Below are 23847 nucleotides of genomic sequence, written 5' to 3'. Positions count from 1 at the left end.
GGGCCGCTGACGTCACCTGCCCGCCCCTGACGCCATTGGCGACTCCGTGACGCAGGTAGTGACGTCACGGGCAGCGTGGGCGAGGTGCGAGGGTGCGGCCTGCCCTCCCTGGTGGGGCCCGCCCGGCCCGGCCCGGCCCTCGTCTGTGTGAGGCGGCTGCGGGGAGCAGCGGAGGCCACAGGTACGGTCCTGGGGAGCCCCGGGCCGATGCCGCGGGTGGCTTCTCCCAGCTGCGGGGCTGGGGGGGTCGGCCCCGGGCTCTGCAGTGGGGAGCCCCCGAGCTGCCGGCCTGGGCCGCGTCTGCAGCAGGGAGCCCCCCCTGAGCCGCCCGCAGGGCTGTGCCTGGCCGGGGCTGCAGCGGGGAGACCCCCTGAGCCACCCGTAGGGCTGTGCCTGGCCGGGGCTGCAGAGGGGAGACCCCCCTGAGCCGCCCGCAGGGCTGTGCCTGGCCGGGGCTGCAGCGGGGAGACCCCCCTGAGCCACCCGTAGGGCTGTGCCTGGCCGGGGCTGCAGCAGGGAGCCCCCCCTGAGCCGCCCGCAGGGCTGTGCCTGGCCGGGGCTGCAGCGGGGAGACCCCCCTGAGCCACCCGTAGGGCTGTGCCTGGCCGGGGCTGCAGCAGGGAGCCCCCCCTGAGCCACCCGTAGGGCTGTGCCTGGCCGGGGCTGCAGCGGGGAGACCCCCCTGAGTCGCCCATAGGGCTGTGCCTGGCTGAGACTGCAGCGGGGAGCCCCCCCTGAGCCACCCGTAGGGCTGTGCCTGGCCGGGGCTGCAGCAGGGAGCCCCCCTGAGCCGCCCGTAGGGCTGTGCCTGGCCGGGGCTGCAGCAGGGAGCCCCCCCTGAGCCACCCGTAGGGCTGTGGGCTGTGCTTGGCCTGTGCCGGTCAGGGCTGTGGCAGGGAGCCCCCCACCAAACCGCCTGCCTGGGGTCTGGGCTGAGCTTGGCCAAGCCTCCCACGCCCCAGCCTCGCTGCCTTCTCACTCCCACTGGCCAAAATAAGAGTTTCCTTGTTGAAGTCAGTAGAATTGTAGGAAATGAAAGAGCGAAAAATGGCAGTTCAGAGTTAATTCCAAGTGTTGTACAAGCATGCATCAGTGGAACCAGTTGCCTCCAGCAGCCTGTGGGTATAGCACTTGATAATACAGAAAACCAGTTAAATACAAGCAACCTCCTTGCCCATCAGGAATTTTCTGCGCTAGACTGTTAATGGAAGCACAGTTCATTGGGAAGGAAGCAAAACCTGACAGTTAAATTTAAGTTAAAATACGCTAAACTTCCAAGTACTGCTTACTGACTCTTTGAGTAAACGGTTGGTCTTGATATGGTGAAAAGAGGAGCTTCTGCAATAGCGAAAATATGATTTAACCACAGATCCCTTTTCACATGGTTGTCTTTGTTTTGAAAGGCCCTAGTCATGTGCGGCAAAGCGGAGGTGTGATGCCTCATTGGGATTTGGGCAGGCGTTTGCCTCCGGAATGGAAGATCCTAGTTACTGCCATGCACTTATTCATAATGCTCTGACAGATGGGCACCGACGGGGTGTGGGTGCTGCTCAGGCTCAGCAGATCAGATCCCAAGTACTGCTCCTGAGAGCTCCTGGGGGATGGAAGACCACCTGCAGATGTGTGAGGAGGTAATGACATCGTGCGGGTCAGCGTGGTGGGCTGCAGCCACGGCAAATGACGCCCTGTGCCAGCAGGCTCAGGCTGTGTTCGTGAGGCTGGTGGTGCTGCGGAATGGAAATGGCAGTTGTAGGGCTGCTAACACTCAGTTTTTTGCTTTTATGCTGATGTTTGATGTGTCTCAATTATGAAAAAGTGAGCAAGTTAGAAGGTTAAATAACAAGTTAACTTAATTTGCCATGAGATGAGTTAGGTGCCTGCCAAATGCATTACACTGGTAGTGGCCTGCAAAGCTGAATTCACCTTATCTGTGGGATGCATCTTAACAGTAGAAAAAGTTGCACATATACTGCACCTTTCCTCCCCCTGTGCTTATTCCCACGTCCTTGGAAAACAAGAGAGGATAGTTTTCTTTCTTTTTCTCTGTCCAGTCCATGTCCTCTGCACTTAAGCTAGAGGTGAAGGGACAAATTGTGTCAGCTGCACTTGGTGAAATTTAACAAGAGTCTGTCCCCCGCAAGCCAAGACTATTCCTTATTTCTGACAGGCCCTAACCAGCTGTATCTTGCTATTTAAGAAGTTAGTTAGCTGAGCTGTTTCCTATGGTCACAGGAACTTCCACGGCTTGATGTGGAAGCAGCTGCTGGACTTTGTCGTCCTTTGTTGTCCTGCGTATGTCTGACAGTTTTTTCTTTGAAGCTGAAATATGCTAGTTTTTGTTTGCGCTGTCTGTTCCATGTCCATATGACACATTTGGTAGTTGTATATATATATATATATATATATATATGCAATTATATAGTATAGTGGTATAAAATCGCTGGGATATTGGAATGATCAGTGATATCTAAGGCATAGTGCAAGTGTGGAAGAGCCAGAGATCAAACTGTATCTGCTCTGCAACGAGAGGCAGCACGTTGTTCGCGCTAGAAGAGATTGAGTCAGACCTCACAGCCCTGTGTGCTCAGCTGGGTGGGAAGGCTCCCAGCGGGAGGCTGCTGTTTGCCACCTATTGGCTTTTCCTGGGACGTCCCCACGGCAGAAAATGGCTGAGATGAAGTTAGTCCTAACAGAGAAAATTACTCATCTCATTTTAGCTTGGGGTGTGATTGCTGCACGCGCAGCAAGCGCCAAGTGTGGCACTGCATCTCTCCTGCTGTCTATCAAGAGCAAATCCAAATTCCTGTTCTCTTGTTTTATCTGATTCTGTACAGATTGACCTACTCAGTCCGATTTTCTTTTTTTTTTTTTTTTTATTATTCCCAAATGAGGAAATGAAGGCACAGAGACTGCACTGAAATCACACACGGAATAGGTGGCAGACTTAGAAAGAGAGCACTGCTCTGCTTGCATCCTGTCCTGTACATGAAACTTCACAGCAAATATCTGTGGAAATCCACTCTGAAGCAGATATCCCCAGTGAGAAACAACTGCAGAGCCTCAACGTTATCTGCCTGGAGTAAGGATTTTTTTCATGGAACTGACTCATCAGCAGCAAACACTGGAAATAAATGCACCGGAAAAAGGTCCCTCCAGGAAAAAACAGGGTATAGAAAAGCAACCTATTTTTGAGACGTGACATAATACCTATTGTAGAAGCAACACAGCACAATTAACTGATGCACAGTGAAACCAGATCTAGATCAGTGGTGCAGTGTGGGTACAACAGCAGTAAAAAGCGAGCTGTCACATGGTGGAGAGCACAGGGGCATGGAAAGTGCTGACTGTCATGAGCATTCATCATTAAACAATGTTCCTGTACATCTGTTTGTGCGTCGTGGGTTTCCCAGTTTGTAAGCTTGGAATTCAGCATTTCTTCCAGCCCTGTCTTGAGGTAGGCTGTGAGCCTGCAGAACCTGAGTGCTGGAGAGCAGTCATTTTATTTGCCCGCCTGTGGCAAATTGCAAGGGCAGGCTTGACCCCGGCAGGAGGCAGGATGTGCTGAGCATGAATTGCTTGTTGTCAAGGCTACAGGACAAGAGGGAAACTGCGGCCTTCCCAGTCTGCCCACAGCCCTTCAGCTGAGCCTGGAAGGGCTTTCTGCTGCCCAGGCCAGACGAGGCTTCACAGCGGTTCTGCCCGTGGGAGCTTGATTTCCTCTGGCTGAGCCAACGCCAGTGATGGTGTCACTCTCAAGATCTGAATTTTCCTTCTTCACATTGCGGTGCTTGGTCCAGCCTTTGGTAGCACCTCCCAAGTGCCTTCCAACGTGATGATGCCTCCACAAGGCATAAACTTCTGCCAACACTATATGAATTGCTTTGTGTCCGTGCTGAGGTTAAAAGTTAGCAAAATAAACATTATTACTTCCCCATGTTTTCCAAAGCAGTATGTACTCGATTAAGTTTTGAAACAATTAGTATTTTTTTTTCCAATAAAGCCTTATCTAACACACTGTGTTTGGGCATTGCTTACCAGTACATTTTTGCATGGCATATGCTGAAGCATATCCCGCATTTAAAAGTCTAGTGACTGGATTTGTCGATGGATAGAGGATTGCAGAGCTGAGATAGCTGCTTTTAGGTGGGAGTGGCCAAGCTGCCTCACTTCAGGAGTGAATTGTACTTCTTTCTGTGTTAAATCTGCGTAGAGACTTGGTGCACACTGTCTATATCATGTGTACGGCTCTTGTGTGCATTCACACACATGGCAGCTTGCATTTTTATGACCTAGAAGTCATGTGCCATAACTACTGAATCCAAATTGTAGCATTTCTTTTAAAGTATTGAAAATCAGGCTCTCATAGTCCTGGAAAAAAGACCTAAGTATTGGCAGGAGATCTGGATTTTCCAGCTGAACTTCAACGTGTGCAGTTGTTTAAACCAGCCTTCCTTTAATGTATACAGCTGCGCCCAGATGGGGTTGCTTTCTTTCCAGCAGCTTCCCAAGCCGTTTATTCAAGGTTTTTTATTTTTTCCTCTCGTTCCTTATAGTGCCTTTAGACTTACGGTAAAGAAGAGGCGGTTGTAGTTTCAGAGGTTTGCATTCCTCGCTGAGCTGTGCCTGTGTTTGCATGCAAAGCCATCGCCTCCCCTCCAACTATTTTAATCATTTCAGAAAGGGTGGGTCATCAGGCATTTGGCAGCGGGCTCCTTTTATATAGCCGAGGTGGAGTCAGCCAATGACCTGCAAGCCTGGAAAATTTTGCAGGGCAGTTTCACTGGACGGCTTTGCAGAGCTGTGCCATTTGAATTTCAGCAGACATCCACACACTGTGCTCTCCATTTCTGGCGTTTCTCCCAGCGCAGAGTTTAGCTGAGGCTCGGGTTTAGTTTTCCCTCCTCTCTCTCTCCCTGCAGTGACAGCTTCTCCCGGCTCTGCTAGCCAGGACTCCCAAGCGATCATGGAGGATACTACTTTGCAAATTATCGAGCCACCAACTGCTTCCGAGGCCTCAGAGGAGCAAGTGCCTGAAGAACCCATCAAATCAGACCAGATCAATGGTGTGATGGTGCTGACCCTTCTGGACAAGATCATTGGAGCGGTGGATCAGATTCAGCTGACCCAAACACAGCTGGAGGAGAGACAGCAAGAGATGGATAGCGCAGTGACCAGCATCCAAGGAGAGCTAACCAAGCTGACAAAGGCACACACCACCACCAGCAACACCGTGAACAAGATGCTGGAAAAAGTGCGCAAGGTGAGCGTCAACGTGAAAACCGTTCGGCAGAACCTGGAAAAGCAAGCTGGGCAGATCAAGAAGCTTGAGGCCAATGAAGCGGAGCTCCTGAAACGCAGAAACTTCAAAGTCATGATCTACCAGGTAAGGAGATATTTTACGCTGCTTTTTGTCCTGTTGGCGAGTGTTTTGTTTGCTGAGGGTTCTGTCATGCTGCACGGTCAGTCCGTGACACTCCCAGACTCCCCTGACTGGTGGTCCCAATTAAGGCGGGTCTGAAGCAGTTCTCTCATTCATGATTTAACATTGTCTATGTGTTTGAAGACAAGGTTTGATAAGAGTTTCTACATTTAACAGGAATTTTAATGAAGATAGTGAGAATGGCCCTAAGCAGTCATTGCAATGGGCCAGAAGTATCCAAATAACCTGATTTTACTGCTTAGCTAAAAAAAAAAGAGCAAGCATGCACTGCGTTCAGGAAGGGAATATTGTAAATCCGCCTGCCAATGTCTTTTCCACTGAGAGACATGTGTATCGCTATGTGGAGAGCAGTAATATTTCAGATTTGTGACATGCATCTAATAACGGCAAGAGACAGTAACCCCAGCATTGGGGTTAATCTCACTGACTAGGGCAGATAGAGACATTAGAGAAAATTCCAAACAGCTCCTTGAGCTCATTAGTGCTCGGCTCTGCCCTTGCCGTTGTGCTCGTACAGACTTTCACGTTCTTTTTTCTGCAACCTGCAAGTCTTGAATCTTACAGTTGTCTGGTTTCAGTAACAGCTTTGATTTGCTTGATGTTCAACCCCTGCACTAAGCAGTGGATTTTTCTTTTAATATTAAAGAAGGAGAAAGAGAGGAATACGTTTCTGTCAGTTTTCCTGTTTGGAGTTAGTCTTCCTTACCAGAGCAAACTCTTACAGCGGTCCATGGAAGAAAAGTGAGTGAAATAGTTAATGATTCAGTTAGAAGCCTCTGGGTTAATAATAGACAGCGTAGGGACAAATCGAGAAATGTGTAGTGCTGATCACAGGAAGAGAGAGAAGCAGAAACAAAGGGAAAATGCTTCTTACTACAGGGCTTGAAGGGAGGGCTGATCATAATAGGCTCAGGAATCTAACAAGTACGGGGGCCTGTGTAACACTCTGATTCAGAGCTTAGCCTTTCAGGCATGATAAAACTACAAATGCTTAAAATATTCCAGCCTATTCAGATCATACGGGCAGCCTAACCGGTTATATATATATATATATATATATATGTATATGTATATGTATTTTTTTATTATAAGCTCTTTGTGTAAAGCTTTTGCAGGAGGATAGATCTCTTAATGGAAACATAAAGTGGAACTCTTCATGTACTGCAGAAGGAACAAACGGTGCAAAAGGAGAAGAGTGAAGGCAGTTGTTTAAACGTAACATTCCTTGTGGGTTATAGAAATAGGTAGAAAGGTGGCAAGCTTCTAGGTCCTTTGGAAGCATCCTGAACATTGGCAGATTGTCATTTTGTGAGCAGTTCAGTTTGGTTTGCTGTTGCTTATGAATATTGAGGAGAGTTTCTTTTGGAATTTGAAAAGCGATCCTGCTTCTAAAGGAAATCAGGGGCAATGCTTTTGCTGATGTAACGAGGACAGGGCAGCCTCTGAGCAAATCAGCAGGCAAGAGACTACAGCAGGGATTTTGTGAATCATGAAGATACTAGCAAAAAAAGAATGAATTATTTGTAATTCGGAACAATTTCCCAGCATGGAACTTAGTGTGATTTGACTGTGAGGCCGCACAGCACAAGTGAGAAATTCTGCAGGTTTGCTTCACGTGAAACACAGCTTTTTGCACCCTCATGGAAATCCTCACACTTCTGCGGGAAGGCTGAGTAGACCTTGCCACAGCGAGTAAGGGCCAGTTCTGGGGAGACGGAAGGTGTGGCAGCGGGCGTGCAGGCTTGTGATGGACGCTGCCAAGGCAAATGAAGGTCTCTCTTGGAGGAGAAACTCTTGATTATCTCTTAACTTGGTGCTTAAACTGAAAAACAAAATCCATGATGGGCTTTTGATGTTTGAATACTAGAGAGAAATAGGCAATAATAATATTAATGTGCCTGAGTAACAAATGAGTTTATTGATCGTAGGTTGTGCTATTGTGGCAAAGACAGACCCATACAATGAGAAGTCGGTGGCCAGGTGTGGACCACAGGGAATCCCTGGGAAGAATGGGGGATATTTTTGCAGTCCTGTGCAATACTGCTCTTTCCTGGATACAATGGAAACAGAATTTCGCTCAACAGAGAAAGTTTCCAAATTATATCAACCTACAGTCTTATCTCAGAGCTACATTAATTATTATTTCTCAAATAGAAAATAGAGTTGCTTAATAGTTGTATTATTCTGTAGATTGTCCTCCATAAAAATGTCATCATGTAATTTTCAGTGTACAGAAACCTGAATCATATGGCTTGGGGTAAGGAAAAATAACCTGTTGGGTATAGGAGTCTCTCTTATTTGTGGAGACCTTTTATTCTGAAGAAGTTAAACATTTTGGGTGATCTCGGAAGTTTTGCTTTTGGCTTTGTGGTTTTTTATTCTGCTTTGTTTTTTCCTGGGAGAGGCAGGACTTTTAGAGCTTGTCTCTTACTGTAATTATGGAGATATCATTCTTCAGAAATTCCTAACACAGGCTGACTGTGGGAATTGCACAGCAGAGCTGCCAAAACATCAGGATACAATTTTGTGTCCCAATGCGTTCATATGAATATTTTATCACAGTCAGTAATTCTAGGCACATCAATGACAAGAGCGGTGCTTTGTCTGGGATTATGCAAAACAGATAATGATAACATGTTTAAATAATAAAACTCTGCAGAAAGAAGTGATATTTTTGTGTGTACATTGTAAAGGTGCTTATCAAATTGAGGATGATGTTCAGCTGCTTTACTGATATTGAACAGTGCTGTTTGTTGCAAGAAGCCTTGTCGATTCCCACTGGATTAACCTGTTTACTAATATCCTTCTGTGTTTCAGTACTAATAATCATGACATTTTTAAAAAATGTATCAAAAGTCTATAAAACCAAAACTTTATGGTGGACTCCACCTCGGGAGTGTAAATGAGAAGAATGCACTGTGGTTTCCTAACTGTGTCTATCATTAAAAAAAAATAATTGCAAGATAACTCTTCTAATTCAGTGTTTCACTTCTCAAGACCCACCACCTAGCAAAGTTTATGTTAGGTACTTTCTTGGTAATGTAATTAATTCTCTGATGGCAAGCAACATTAATTACTGCTTTTTAACTCAAAAAAAACTGCCTTTGGAAAGCTGAGATTAACTTTCCTGGGCAATTGTAATTTCAGTTGCTATGGCTAAAAATGCAAAGATTTATTAGTCTTTTGGAGAACAAGAGATAAACTCATCTTAAGAGACATAAAATATTACATAAAACCAGCGGTGGCTATTTTCAAGCAAGGTAGCTGAGCAAAACAGTAGTTATGCTCTATAGGGATTTAATATTGTGTGATTCTGCAGTATGAAGAAATAAAAGGAGGTAAAGATAAATTGGCTCATTACTGTTAGAGATGTTTGATTATCCTCTCAGTGCTGAATGCTGAGTCTCCCACAGTTATGGAGGGACTATTTCAGGAGTGCAAATAAGACCTTTTGGCACCTTAGTAGAAGAGGTCAAACTACGTGTGGGAGTTGTATTTTGCTAGCTGTTAGATTAGGAGGAAATGAAAATCAAATTTTATTCAAGGAAAGCTTGACCTGTCAAAGATGAGCCCGGAGCACATCTGCCTGCGTAGTTTCAGACTTTGGGGGAGAAAGTGCAGAGCTGAAAATCACTTCCACTGAGGCTGGCTGAGGGTGAGGCATTAAGCAGAATGTTTATGGGCTGGGCTGTTACTCGCAGTCACGTATGTAAATGTGCTTTCTCACAGGCTCACTCTCTCAAATATGCTTTTACCTGATTTTGCCAGGAGCTGGTCTGGTTTCTACCGGGGTAAGAGTTTTTATTTCCACTTACCAAAGGCAATTAGATTGATTCTTGAGAATAAAATCTGAAAAAAAACCAACCCCCCTCCACATTACCTCATCCGTCTTTTTGTTTTGAAAATCTGCCTACCAAAAGCAAAGGCGACAGACTTTTGTCAAGCTGCTGTGTAAACAGAAGTTCACGTACTCTTACCGTAAACAGCACTTGCCTTCCTAAAAAGTCTGATGTCAAATGACTGCGTGCACTTGCTAGCAGCCCATGCAAACAGAGCTCCTCAGTGCTTCCTTTGTGCTGGACTCCTGCCTTTCAGAGAAATTAGGACACCAACAAATTTGGTTAGAGTGGTTGCTAGTAAAAACAAACTGAAGTGACTTCATCCCAAATCTCCTGGTTTTAGGATACAAGAAGCTGGGGCTGGTTACTATAGTTCATGATTAAAGAATGGATGTCCTATGCAAAAAGCTACTACGCTGAAACCAGACAGCGTGCTGCATTCGTCTGAAGAACGGCATGGGTCAGCACTTAACAGAAGCACGGCATTTTTCTTCTAAACATCTTTTGACAATTAAACTTATTCCTGCAAATGTCAAAGGCTTGATTTTTCTTGCAGCCGGACAAAATGCTTGCAGCACTCGGCACACGTATTGAGTATTGAATTTCTAAAGTGTGCTGGTCCTTTATTTTGAGGCTCATGTGGGCGCTGAGCTGGAGGGAGGTATGGCTCGTGATGCTCGGCATTGTTTGTTGGAAAGAGAGCAGCCTTTGTCGGAGGTGTATGGACATGCTGCTCCCCACGCTGCCCCACATGTCTGGGGGCTCCTCTGGGGCTCCTCTGCTCTTCGGGTGACTCCAGAGCCTTGTGAGATGTAGAGTTTCTCTGGGAAGGGCTGGGCAGTTAGGAGAGGCGAGGAAGAACGTGAATCTCGGCCGTACAATGTGTGGAGTAGGTAGGGCTGGCCGAGGAAATATAAATAGCGCAGCTTGGCTTTTGTGCCTTGAGTGGGCCTTATACGGATGGGAGCAACAAGATTGTTGATCGTGGGGAGGAGGGATGAATTTCAAACCCGCACATTAACGTGACGGATTTGGAGGCCAGACCTGAACTGCCTTATTTTTAGGTCTGGGTGCCCCAGAAGAGAGCGTGGAAAAGAACATGAGCTCAGGGGTCTGATGAGAAGCACAGGGCAGGCAGCACAGGGCGTACGAACCCACGTACCGCAGCCGCCGCACCCACTGCCCCTGGGCTGCAGCCTTTCTCCACCTCCTAAACAGTATGTCAGCTGCCCCGAGCTATGGTTTTGTTTCAAATTAATCATTCTGAAACAAAAAACCTTATGAGCCTAATGACGGCAAAGGGTTCATGAGAGCCCGTGGGATCTGCATGCCCAAAGAACAGCCTGTGTGGTTACATGCCTTGGGTTCAGCGGAACTTGCCCAACTACAAGTGTTAAAGAATAAATAGAAATTCCAAATACAGTTTAAATTACAGTACTGAGGGCAGGCAGGGGCTCTGGGCACCCCCGTTACGCTTTTCCTGCAAGAGCAATTGCTCCGTGCATATAGGAGCGCTCTGTGCTTGCACTTGACTCCTCCTCCTGATCCGGAGCAGCGCTGTAGGTAGCATCTGCTTTTCCCAGTAGTTCACTGCAGAGATTGCCATTGTAGCAGCCAGTGTGTATTGTATTTCTTTTCTGATAATACTTTAAAATAAAAGGCCCGTTTTATTTTGCTGTGAATCCACTAAGCAGCTCCCTTCGTAGCCACAATGGTTCTTATCCCAGGTTCAGCAGAGAACTGGAGCAGAGAATGGGAACGGGATATTCCTTTGGTGCTGGATTGGCTTTTGCTTTATTTTATTCTGTTCTTAAATGAAATACGAAAGAGACTTAATCATGAAGCCTTTGTTAAAAACCACAAAAAATCTGAATCATACAAATTGATACTCATTAATTAAGAGTTAATATTGTTTGTCTCTGATCCTTTGTCTCTGTTGCCGGAACACATGGGTCTTAACCCAGAAGGCTGTTGTATCTTCCCTTCTGTTCTCCTGCTTTTGGTCACAGAAGCAGCAAAATTAGAGGTGAAAAAATGCCATCCCAGGGGAAGGAGAGAAATATCATTCAGCTGGGTTCGTTTGGGCTGGATTCAGCTGCACGTTTTCCCTCCACTGTAAGGGGCACCACGTTCACATCTTGATGTGCAAAGAATCCTTCATATTCTCTGCACATGACTGAATTATAAGAGTCTCAAGAGAATAATACGCAGGAGAGTGAACCTTAACAAAATTTCAGGATTTTAATAGCTCTAACTTTCAAGATTTTTCTTAGTGCAGATTATTAGTCTTTCTGCCAAAAGGCAGCTCAACAGCATGGATTTTTCTGTTGCAGCCTGGAATCAACTGCATTAATATTTCATTGCTCAGGTATTATTTATAAGCAGTTAGAGCCAGGACAGTTTGCTTTGCTGCAGTCCTTTCAGCGTTATAGTTACACGCCGAGCTGTGCAGCAGTAAATTGTCTCAAAGCAAAAGGCCAGAGGCTACTCAGCCAGTTGGGATAGGGTTAGATCAGACAATTAATGGCTCATGAAACTAAAACCAAAGGGGATATTCCTTCTGATCACATATTCCTCTCTCAGGCCTCTCTTGTGCCTGTCAGCAGTGGATCTAAGCATCCGTCACGTCTGTGTGATGCCAGTGGGGCACTGCACACAGGGATATAATGAGGTGCAGAATCTGCCGGCCGTGCTCACTGGGCTACATGGCTGGGGTGCTCTAGTTTTCGGTAAGATTGTGGCTCCTTTTCCCATTCTTAAACTAGATGCAAGCCCTCGGCAAAACACATCGCTAACAGACAGCAGGAAAAACTCTCCAAGGCTGCACATAACCCAAGAATTCAAGAAGCCAGCCAGTGCTCAGACGATGCCTCTCAAAGACACAGTCCCATTACTCTCCAGTGTACCCTGTGTGGGAATTTGACTGGTAGAAGGTAAAAGCTGCTTCGTGTTGTAGGCGCTGCAGAACACTGGAGGGGTGTGAGCATCGCGGGAGAAGCGGTACTGCCGCGTTTTGTCTCCATTTCCCCCATTTTCTGTCAATGCGAATGCTCTGTAGTTGGCTTGCGTCCCTCTGTGTCCTTCAGCATTGCTCACCAGGCAGGCGCTGAGCGAGCTGCGTGGTGGGTGACTCACTGCACGCTGTCACCCCGGCCCAGCTCCAGACAAGGCACGCAGCTTCTGCCAGGCAGGAGGAGTTAGCAACCGCGCTCAGTCTAACGCAGCCGTTTTCCAGAGAATGTACTGCCTGCCCTAGGCACAAGACTGGGGGAAACTGAGGGCTGTTCCTGCATCTTCCCTGAAGATGCTTCTTGCTACGCTACCCAGAAGTGGGATGTGCTGTCTCTGTAGAGAGCTATGCAGTCTCCACTCTCTGATGTAGCAATGTGTCTGTGACCCACATAAAGCGTGGCAATAGCTCATAAGCTTTTTGCCAACGTGCTTAGCCCTCTTTTGTCCTGTTTGGGATAACGTTACGCTCTTGATTCTGCAACATCTTCTACAACTTAAAAGTACCTGAAGAACTGTGGGTCCACTGGCCATCTGCAAGAAAAAAACAAAGACGAGAAACAAAGATGCTCAATGTCAGTGAGGGAAAATCAGATATTTAGAATAAAAAGTCTCGGGACGTTCAGTCTATAGCTTTATGTGAGGATGCAAATGTCAGTGTCAGCACAGATCTATCTGCAAATCATCTGTAATGCAAACTCCATCTTTACTTTTTTGCTGTTCAGAAATGGCTCCGGAGTTATTAATCAGTCGAGACAGGTTTATCTGGGAGGAGCAGCTCTGAGAGTAAAGCCAGTTGTACAAACAGACTGATAATAAGATCAGAACTTTTTTCTGCTGTCAGAGGGGAAAAAAGAAAACAAAAAACAAAAAAACCTTTTCACTCCACAATCTATTTACTTCTCTGTTTCCTACAGCCCTGCCTTTCTTCTGACTCACTGCTAGGCAAAAGCATTTTCCCAAACACAGCCTCCTCCTCTCCCTGCACCCGTTCCTCCCTTGCTTTTCACCATCAAGTTTGAACCAGCTCCAGTGCCTGTACCATGCTGCTCTTTCTCACCAGCTAATGAAGGAGATACAGCCTTTTAGGACATAGCTTCCAGGACACAGAGTAACTAGACGCGCCTGATAGAAAAAAGTGCCAAGAAGATTGCACAATACACAAAATTGCAGAGAGTAGAAGGACTTCTGCTAATCAGGGAGATACTACTTGAGAACGAGCTAGCTTATCCCGTTAACCTTTACCTAATGCCAAACCTACGTTGCTTTTCCCCTCATATTTTAGATCTTTTCCTTTTTCTCAGCAGTATTCTTTGGTGACTTCTTACTGCAGGGTTCAGTAGTCTTCTCTCTAAGGACTCAAGGCTTCTCTTTTTACAGACCTTTGGAACATAAAAGTCGAGGCCAAGCCTGATTTTGCAGTGAGCACGCTGGTTGTGCCACTGAGTATATACATCTGTAAGCTGCTGGGTATTCTCCAGAGTTGGTTTAGGGTATGGTCAATACGCTGACAAAACCAGTGGATGGAGTTCTGGAATCGCACCCAGCTGTTTCGATCTCTCCAGTTTATGTGTTTGAATTAATTAAAGTAGGGTTTTAAAATCGCTATCTTTGCATAATCTTACACATACAAGCAAACTCTGCTTTCAGCTACACCATAGAAATCAGAGATGTCTCCAGAACTGCTGACATCAAATCACTCTGTGAAGAGGAGTGTGAAAAGAGAGCAGAATCTGGCCCTATGGCAGTGTTCAGTGTAAACATGCCTGAAACCATAGAAGCGATTCTTCATCTCCTAGAACCTGCTGTAAATTAGAGGACGCTCTTCCTTCTAATAAATCTTTGCTGACTGTCATTTCTGTCCCATTTTTGCTACCTAGCTTCTCCCTTTACTAAAACATACCCCTGTGCCTTTTCTCTCTGCCTGTTCTCACGCTAATCTGGATTACTTTGCTGGCAATGGTCCCGATCAGATTCCCAGTGGGGACAGGTAAGTGTTTCCATTGTGTTTCCTTTCCGCTGGCTATTGAAACGTAGTTTTCCTCGTCTTAGCCAAAGAAGATCCAGAGTGTGCGCATTGAGTCTTCGCCAGGGACTGCCCTCTGAGCTGTCTCCAGGATCGGTTTCCCTCTGCCCATGCTGCGGAAAGTGCCATGGCCCAAATCAGCAGAAGACATGCAAGGAGGCAGCAGTTTAGGGCCTCAGCAGGAGTACCCCCCGAAGATTGCTTTGAACCTCTTCTTGAAACCCTGAAAGCTGCTGATTCCAGAGCCTTTGCCTCTCTGCCTGCTTGTGGCTGCTGCAAGTTGGCAGAAATGCCTCCACTTGTTGATTAACGTGCTTGCTGCTTGCTGCACGCTGCTGCCCTAGTTATAACGGGTGGTGAGGAGCTGTGATTTTCTCCCAGGCGTTACAGGACTTGTTGTGCTACTACCTCTGCGATCTGGGAGGGAGGAATTGCTGTGTGGCTTGCATGAAGGGCTAGTAGCCAGGAGCAGTTGGCTCTGCTGGTGTCTGCTGTGACTGGGCAAATCCCACCTGTTTTCTGAGTTTCTCCCTCTGAAATACAGACCTGGTAATACCTACCTCCTCAGGCTTCTTGTAAGGTTTGGTTTGGAAGTGTTTGTGGAATGGTTTGAAGTTGTTTTAAATAGAATAAAGACAGGCAGAGAGCACAAACTGTGTGACTTAAAACTACGGTTGTCCGAGATAGGCACTGCAGCATCCATTTCTTCTCCGTGGCAGCCCCCCCGGCACTGTTACACACGCTGGAGCTGGTGATGACTTTAACTGCTGTTTATCTAACGCTTATCTCATACCAAAAGGGCAGCTGGTAACAGCACAGTGCCCTGTTAGCCTTCCTCTTATTGTGTGGCTGCTGGAGACAATACCCCAAGCTGCAGTTGCCTGCCCTTTGGGTGGTCACCTGGTGGGGTGAGGAGCATGGTCTGGAGGGAACGGCCACGTTGGTCGGTGGACAGGACAGACCCGGGAGCCAGGCGAAGGTGACCTCAGCCCAGGAATCAGGGTCTCTGGGGGAAGCTGCCAGGGAAAACTTCTTTTCAGGGAGAGTGACCAGATTTTTTAAAAAGGCAGGTTTTTGCAGGATAGCAAGAGAGTCTGACAACAATTACCATCTCCACAGGGAAAGTCTGTTCTGACAAGAACACCGGAGAAGAAAGCACAGCCCTCCTCTTTTCTGCACAGGGCATCTTTACATCCCTGAGCTTTGCTAGGCTGCGGGTGCTTACCAGGTGTGTTGCTCTTACTCAGGAATAACTGAATCCTCCTTCCCGTGATGGAAGGTCAGCACAGAAAAGCACCCTCTAAAGACTGGCAGAGCCAAACAGTTAGCATGGCAACGGGAGAGCAGAACGTTTTCTTCTCTGGCAGGGCTCGACCTGACCTGCAAGGCTGATTTCTGTCCAGAAGCTTTTAATCCTCCCTCAGGGATGGTGTGGCACAGGGGGTGCAGCAGGCGCTGGTTCACCCAGCAGCAGCAGGGCTCAGCCTTTTGTGGTTCTAGCAGAGCTGGGGGATGTGAGCTGGTCATGTTCTGCATGTCACAGCTGCATGCCAACCCAACGCAACTGTTTGTGCTCTTGCAATTTTGTCAAAATAACGGAACAAAATTAATTGCAGATGTGATTAGCATGCCGCATGTGAAAAATCTTCCATTAAATCTTCAAACTGGAGCTCGGAGTGGCTGGGAGTTCTGGGACTCTTTTATTTTTTACATGCTGACAATAAGAGCCTCTTCAAGAGCAATCCTGGTGCCCTTCTCGCCTTTTGAGAACGCTCCCCAGATTTGCTGGGGCTTCTGCAGTGCTTGAAGAGCTCTGCTGGGCTGGGAATGCAGCTCAGCTTTGTGTCTCATTGGCCTTTTATATGACGGGGGAAGTGTTTACATGTGTTGTAGCAACCAGGCGCTGTGTACATGGCCGTATGGGACTGCCTGGGTGACTCACTGCAAGGGAACTCGGGCTTGAAAACAATGTCAGATAAAAAGCCCACTTGGTGGAGGAGGGCAGAGGCTGGGCCGCCCTGTAGATCTCAAAGCCCTGAATTTTTTGGGGCAGGAGGAATAAAGAGCAGCCCAGCACCCTGTCAGCAGGCAGCCAGCTGCCTTCGACGCTGGGTACGGGCACCGGGGACCCTCCGGGTGCCCGCAGAGTCAGCAGACGGACGTGCTGCCAGTCCCGTCAGCTCTGCCAGCGGGAGGGAGCTTCCCAAAGTGAACCGCTTCTCTGCGCCGAAGGGACGTGTCGGATAGTGAAATGGACTGGGGGGTGGCACTCTGTGAATGGGTAAAAGAAAGGTAGAACTTGAATCAGAGCTGAACCTTTATGTGAAGCGCATCGGATGGCAGCAAGCTCGGTCCCAGCACACGTACAAGCACGCTCCCTGTCCTGCCAGGCATAGCTCTGCTCTGTGCGCAGAGCAGGGCAAGATTTTTCTTCTGCTGGTATAAAAATCTTCTGAGAGGTCTTGTTTACCCACTGTCTTTGTGCCAGCTGGATTCAAGCTGTCTTAGAAAACAGAACTGGTTTACATCTGCTGACTGGGAGCCAGGTTTGAACACCCCAACAGGCAGGGATGCCAAGACCCAGGATTTTGGACTCACCCACTTCAAGGGTCAGTGTTTTCTCAGTAAAAATAGAGTAGTTGGAATGCCTGGTGATAAAAATGTGGCTCATCTGGACGAGTCATGAGTGAAATAAAGTGCACAGACCATAGGGCCTTGCCCGGAGTGGGGATTTGTGTGGCAGCCACCCATAGACCCAGGACGGTTCTTGATTGTTCCAGCGAGGTCCCATTGTCCTCCACCACGGGCAGACGCGGCTGTGTCTGCAGGCACGTTCTGCCCACGCCGGGCAGCTGCCCTCCCCCCCAGGGGAAACACCTCCCAAGCAGGGAGGAGGAGACCCTTGGTGGCATTTGGGCAGTGCCTGGGTGCAGGTGGGGAGCGACACACGAAGGATGCTCAGCAGCAACATATTCAGCCTTGTTAAGACACGCCAGAGCTGTCGGTTCTTCTTGCACCAGCTGTACTGTGCACAAGCCAGAGCCTGCTAAACCAGCAGGAATGCTTCTTGGATGCAGGTGGGCTTGGAGGCAGGAAAGTAACCCACGGCAAGCAGTGCTGAAAATCCACCAGCTGTCCTCCAGCTGGTGATCTACTGCTCAGATAAGCAATCAGCTTGAAGAAGAGTCAGGGGGAAAAAATGCAGGAATTATCCCAGGAATAGGAAAGAGAGACGCACTCTCCGGGGGCCCTCAGCCAGCCCTAGGGTGGCATGCCACCCTGTCACCCTGGCCCGGTGGGAAAGGGGCCGGGTGAAGGCTGCAGAGTGTTTCCTGAGCACAGCTGGAAAAAAGCTGTTGAAAACCATCTTGGGGTGGTGGTGGTGGAGAGGTTGGGACTGGAGGCATCCTTACTTATGGGAATAGCTGTGCTCCCTCTTTGCCTCTGTGCCTGAGCAGGGAAGGTGCCTCCTGAAAGAGGCATCAGCAGGGTCTCAAGCCCAGGAGCACTTGTTGTGGGCGGCGTGTGGGACAGCAGAGGTGTGGGTCCGCACGTGAGTGCAGTCTGTGGGAGTTGGGATGAAACAGGGGGGCAGCTGCCCTTCCCGGGGGTGCAGTGACAGGGATTAGAGAGAGCCACGCTGTCACCCTAACAGGGGTTGCTCCAGCTGTCCCGTGGTACCGGGAGCTGCTGCTGGCCACGTCTTCAAGGTTGTGAGGAAACCGTTGTGAGGAAAACTGCCAAGGTTGGATGGGTGTGCTGCTGGTGCAGCCCACTTAGCCGCATCAAAAAATTCAGTCAGAAGGTGGATTTGCTGGTGTAACATGAGGAAAGGCAATTATTTATGTGGCAGACGTGGAGTTTTTGAGGTGGTGTTTCTTTCGGCAGACACATGTTCTGGAGCTAACAAGGGACTGATAAGTATCTGAGTTTGCAGGATATGGCCTGTTTCCAGTGACAGTCGTGCCAGGCGAGAGGGGGATGCCTTTGTTCTGGCTCATTGTGTTGACTCAGAGGGAAGGAAGTGGCCGGAGTTCCTGATGTTCTCGGCTGGTGGGGCAGGGTCCCCGGGAGTCCCTGGGATTGCTCCAGCAGGTGTTGTTGTGCAGAACAGGATAACAGGATCCTCGCCTTCCCAGTGACGTGGATTTGTTTTGGACTGACCTGACCCTCTGGAGAGCATGTGTATTGTTTTCTCCTGAAGTGGCTAATCAAATGAAGAAAACATGTTGGCCGCTTCACCTTAATCTCCAGAAGGTATCTGGGACCTGGGCTGCGATGTGGAGGGTGAAGAGCTTTGCCCAGCACAGCTCTCTGAATAAAACCCAGAACGAACCCCCTGCTCTGGCAGACTCTGTGTTTTGACCGTGGACACTGCAGCCCACATCACCCTCACTGAGCCCAGTGCTCCACAGAGCCGCTTTTTCACTGTTCACAAAGTTTTCCGCAGATCCCCTCATGTCTCCAGAAGTTCCGCTTGCCCAAGGATCAGCCCTGCCCTGTGCTTGGCGAAGAATGAGAATGCAGCTAAAAGCATCTGAATTTCACCCAAGTGAGGCCGTACTGGTGTCATGTGTTGAATAAGGTTATGTCAGATCTCAGGTGGTGTTGAGGGAAGGAAGAGCTGGGGATGGCGCAGCTGGCCGAGCTGAGCACCCCGTGTTTGCAGAGGGGGTGTCCTGTCCTGCCTCCGTCCGGGCACTGAGGCCGGAGCAGCAGCGTGGCAGGGACCTCGGTCAGCCGGAGCAGCAGTGCATGGGTGCGGTGGTGGGAGAGCGCTCAGGACGTGGGCATGCAAACACACCGTCCCTTCCCGCACCGTGCGAGGGATCGGGACGTTCTCTGCTGCAGCAGTGCCAGAGAAACCTGTGCAGAAGTGTGCCTGGAGTCACCGTGGCTCTTCGGGGCTGGGCCTCAGCGGCTGTTTTGGTGGTGTGACCATCATGAATGTCCTGGCTCTTGACACCTGTGTAGCTTGTTAGCTCGTGGCTACGTTGGTGCAGTGGCTAGTGCTGTGCAAATGTGGCATGCAGAGCGTGCAGCCTTGCACAGGGGACGCCATGGCAAATTCACCTTCCTGGGACACAGGGCAGTTCCGCTCCTGGCATCCCCAAGCCGGGGGACGGCGTGTCGCAGCCGATGTTTGCCACGCACTTCAAGCCTTTTGGGTACCCCAGGGTCTGTCCCTTGATTTCACTGGGCCCTGCTCCTGCCTGTGTTGGACTGGGATCCCCCAGCCTTGCTCTGTTCAGCTCCTGTCTGCCCTGGGGCTGGGAATGGTGCCCAGCCGTCCTGCTGCCCCGACTTTTCTCCAAACCTCAGCCCAGCAGCTCTGCTCTCTGCGTGCCTGTTCCACACGCTGCCTTTTGGCTGCTGCTGGCTTGCTGACAGCGCTTGTGTCGGCAGCTCCATGCCTCTCCCGCCCAGCTCCATAGATTAAAACCACGCGGGCAATAAATTTCTGAGCCGTGGGCTGCAGCCCCGCAGCTGTGATGCTTTGCACATTGACAGGCTATTTCCAGCCTGTCCTCGGAACAGAGAGGTGATTCATTGCAGCAGGGACGCATGCTATGTGCTGCTCAGATGAAAACCAATCCCACTCCAGACCTGTGCCCCTCTCCTGGGTGCATGCTTGTCCTCTGCCACTGGGATCAGAAACTTGGCTGACCCGGGAGACTGGAGAAGCTGAATGAATTCGCCCCCAGTCCCGAGCAGAGACAGTGGAATCTTGCAGACCTGGTTGTGTGAGTCGGGGCCGCTGGCTCCACCAGCTCCAGATACCAGCTCAGACAAATTGCCTAACTTATTCCCCAGTGGAGAAATGGGAAAAAAAGGGCAGCCTGCTGCATCCCAAGGGATGTTTCAGCCGCACATCTGGATCCTGCAGGCCTTGGGAAAGTCTGAGTGCAGGCCGGGGCTGGCCAGTGCACACCAGGCAGCGTGGCCGGACTCCCAGTTCCAGACTGTGCTGCCATCTGCAGCCCAGCACCACGCCGTGCCCGGGGCCGCTGCTGGCCGGACCCTGGCCAGGCCACTGACGGGGGAGCGGCTAGCGGTCTTACCAAGAGAAGACCACGTACGGGAAGGAAGCTGAAGCATCGTGGGCTTTGGGGGGGGGGGGGCACTCTGGGCAGATGCTGGGGAGCAAAGGGGCACCACATCGCTCCAGGGGGTCCCCTGCACCCCTCCACTGCAGGATGCGGGTGGGGGCTTTCCTGGGGCCAGGAGCGGGGAGCGTGTGATGGCCAAGTCCTGGCATGAAGATGAAACTGGAGGGGATGGAACTGTGACAGAGGCACAGGAGGAAGGGGAAAGTCTCCGGTTTGAGTGCTGGCCTGCCTCTTCCTGCACTGCTGGAGTCATGGGTGGGTTTGGAACCAGCCCCGGGGCCAGCAGAACTGGTATACCTGAGGTTAAATACAGCAGAGCCCTCAGCGGCTGTAAGTAGAGCAGATCCTCGTGACAGTAATTTATCAAGTGCATTAAGGGAGGCTGAACCCAGGCCTGACTTCGCCTGGGTCTGCGTTGCTCTGAATTGTGGCTGTGCTTCTGCCTTGTGCGCTGCTCTCCAGCTGGCTCCCGAGGCTGGAGAGGCTGGGGGGGTGTGTGTCTCACTGGCTCCGCTCTGTGTCTTGCAGGATGAAGTGAAGCTCCCATCTAAACTGAGCATCAGCAAGTCTCTAAAGGAGGGTGAAAAGCTGGAGAAGGAAGGCGAGGGTGAGGAGGTGCCCGTGGGTGAGGACCATGCAGAGGAGGACCATGTGCAGCTTTCCTCGGATGAAGAGGTGGAGATTGAAGAGATTATTGAAGAGTCACGGGCAGAGCGTATCAAAAGGAGCGGCATGAAAAGAGTGGATGACTTTAAGAAGGCATTCTCAAAGGAGAAGATGGAGAAGACTAAGCTAAAGACCAAGGAAAACCTGGAGAAGACCCGCCACAACTTGGAGAAGACCCGCCACAACCTGGAGAAGAGGATGAACAAACTAGGCACCAAGATTGTGACTAACGAAAGGAGAGAGAAGATGAAGACCTCTCGGGACAAGCTGAGGAAGTCTTTCACCCCTGACCACACCATCTATGCCAGGTCCAAGACAGCCGTCTACAAAGTGCCACCCTTCACTTTCCACGTCAAGAAAATAAGAGAGGGTGAGGTGGAAGTGAAAGCCACGGAGCTGGTGGAGGTTGGTGGAGAGGAGGGAGAAAACTCGGATCTGATGCGTGGGGAGAGCCCCGAGATGCACACACTGCTGGAGATAACGGAGGAGTCTGACGCGGTACTGGTGGACAAGAGTGACAGCGAGTAGGACAGGCTGCAGCGCGGAAGGGTTGTGGACGACGGCTGAACACGTTATCATTCACATTTCGAGATCTCTCTCTGCCCTGGTGCCCCAGGGAAAGTGTACACGATGCATCTTTACTACCCTGCAGAGCCGACGCCAATCCCCTGCCTGCTTGGACAAGGTGTATTTTATATTTTAGTTTTAGCACACAGAAACATTAGGAACACGGGACTGTTTTTCTTACACTGTTAAATCACCCTTGGAGACCATTCCTGCCGCAGGCTGCGTGAGAGCCTTCTAGCACGATGGGCTTTGAGTGACGGGGACCCAGCCCAGCTGGAGAGTGCTAAAACCAAGATAACGGCTGTACACCTGGAAAGCTCAAGTGTCCTCCATAAGCAAAGACCTGGTGTCAAGAAAGCCTCCTGCCAAGCAGCCCACCGCCCCCCGCCACCCCGGCTCCCTGTGCCAGGCTGCGCGGCTGTCCCCGCAGGCAGTAAGACCCCCAGACCCCAAGCTGGCCACCCCGTTCGGGGGAGCAGAGGAACTGTGATGCACCCAGCGTGCGGAAGAGCTGAGCAAGTCCCGTTGATGGACAGAGTAGAGGTGAAGCGGAGCCAGCTGCATGGCAGGCAGGCAGCTCTGCTCCTCTCTGCCCTTCTGAGGACCGGGTTACGTGGCGGTGCCTAGGACGGCTTCACCACGAAGCCACCCTGCAGCTGGGACTGCCGTGGGTGCCCGCATGGCATCACCCAGCCGGGGCCCGCTGCTGCTCCCGGCTGCGGTAGGAGCAGAGTGAGCTGTGCGCTCCCCTGCCCACGTTACAGATCTGGCTGACAGTGGCCCAGTGGCCACGGGCAAGTTCTCGCTGGGGCAGGGAGCACCGCAGCGGTGGGGTGCTGGGTCTGGTCCCTTCACACCCGCAGGGATGGCGGCAGCTGGCGGCAAGGCGCATGCTCCTGCCTGGAGAGAGGGGACACACAGGCAGCGGTGCCGGAGCAACCACCACCGGCTGCAACTTGTTTCCAGAGGGATATGGGATGCACTGATGCCATGTGAGGCTCCTGACTGTCAGAGAAGCGACCTTGACACTGGTCTAGCAGCAGACCTTGAGTATTTCTGAGCATCTGCTTCCTCCAGGGGCCCTGGCATGGCTCAGGCTCGTGCCCACACCCTGTGCTTTCCTCCCCGTTTCCCACTTACTTCCTGCAGCTTCACCGTCCCCTGCAGCAAGGCAGCGTAGGGCAGCACCCCCCAGACCCCCCAGCTTGAGGGCACTGCCCCGGCTCAGCCCGGAGCTGCCACACTCCAGCTCTCATGTAGGCAGGCTCACGGCAGCAGGACCCGGCCCTGCAGGAGCAGGCAGCGCGGCAGGAGGCTTCGGTGCCTGGCACCTTCACCTGGGGAGCTGTGGGTGCTCCTGGGGAGGCTGATCCCAGCAGGCAGCCGAGACAGGGACCTGATCCTGCTCATCCCCGGCTGCTTGCTGGGCTCAGCCCTTGCCCACGAGCGCAGTTGCTTTCCTCCCCAGCCTGCTCCCCCAGCCAGCAGGGAGGGCTGCTGCTGCTGACATAACCAAATATATAAACTTGCTTTTCCTCTAAGAATTATTTTCCTTCTTATTGTCTAGTGCCTCCAGCCTGCCCCCGGCCCCAGGGTCCCGTCTCAGGGCCTGGGAGATGCAGCCGCCATCCCCGGAGAAGCTGCCTCCCTGCTCGGGGACACCGGGTGCTGGCTCTGGGCTGCCCACGGGCGCTGCCAGGCCTCCTGCCCATGGGGCAGGCGGGGCGGTGGCTCCCAGCCCGGCCTGGGCCCCCAGCCCATGGGTCGCGTCCCCCCGCAGAGCCTCTGGCGGGCCCACGGGCGGTTTGCACGGAGGTGTATCATCCCACAGCGCTGGGGGCCGGGGCAGCGGGAGCCTGGACGAGCCCCCGGCCGTTCCCGCGGCTGCATCCCGGCGAGCAGCGCAACTAATAAAGTCTCTTTTCTAAACCACCGGCGTGAGCCTGTTCATGGCGCCGGCTGGGCCGTGGGGTGCCCAGGGTGCAGGGAGACGCCCCACACGGGGCCGTGCCCTGCTGCCCTGCGTGGGGCCCATGTCCCTTGCCCCACGTGGGTTGGCTGCTGGCCCTACTGCCCCATGTGGGGCCAGTGCCTGCTGCCCCACACCGGACCAGGGCCCAGTGCCCAGTGCCCCACATGGGGCTACTACTGGCCGCAGTGCCCCGCGTGGACCAATGTCCCCTGTCACAC

At 50.9% G+C, this 23847-nt stretch overlaps 1 protein-coding gene across 1 annotated transcript; it reads left to right on the top strand.

Annotated features, from left to right (window-relative positions):
- The first annotated feature begins 49 nt into the window (after nt 1-49).
- Nucleotides 50-23589, top strand: CAVIN1 (caveolae associated protein 1). The gene is made up of 3 exons (XM_080369222.1): nt 50-181; nt 4920-5383; nt 20953-23589. Exons 2-3 carry the CDS (start codon nt 4964-4966, stop codon nt 21616-21618), a joined length of 1086 nt encoding a protein of 361 aa, XP_080225348.1. The 5' UTR covers nt 50-181; nt 4920-4963; the 3' UTR covers nt 21619-23589.
- Nucleotides 23590-23847: the final 258 nt, after the last annotated feature.

The sequence above is a fragment of the Falco punctatus genome, assembly GCF_963210335.1.
Source record: "Falco punctatus genome assembly, chromosome: 19".
NCBI lineage: Eukaryota > Metazoa > Chordata > Aves > Falconiformes > Falconidae > Falco > Falco punctatus.
This window is presented reverse-complemented; position numbering and strand designations above follow the sequence as displayed.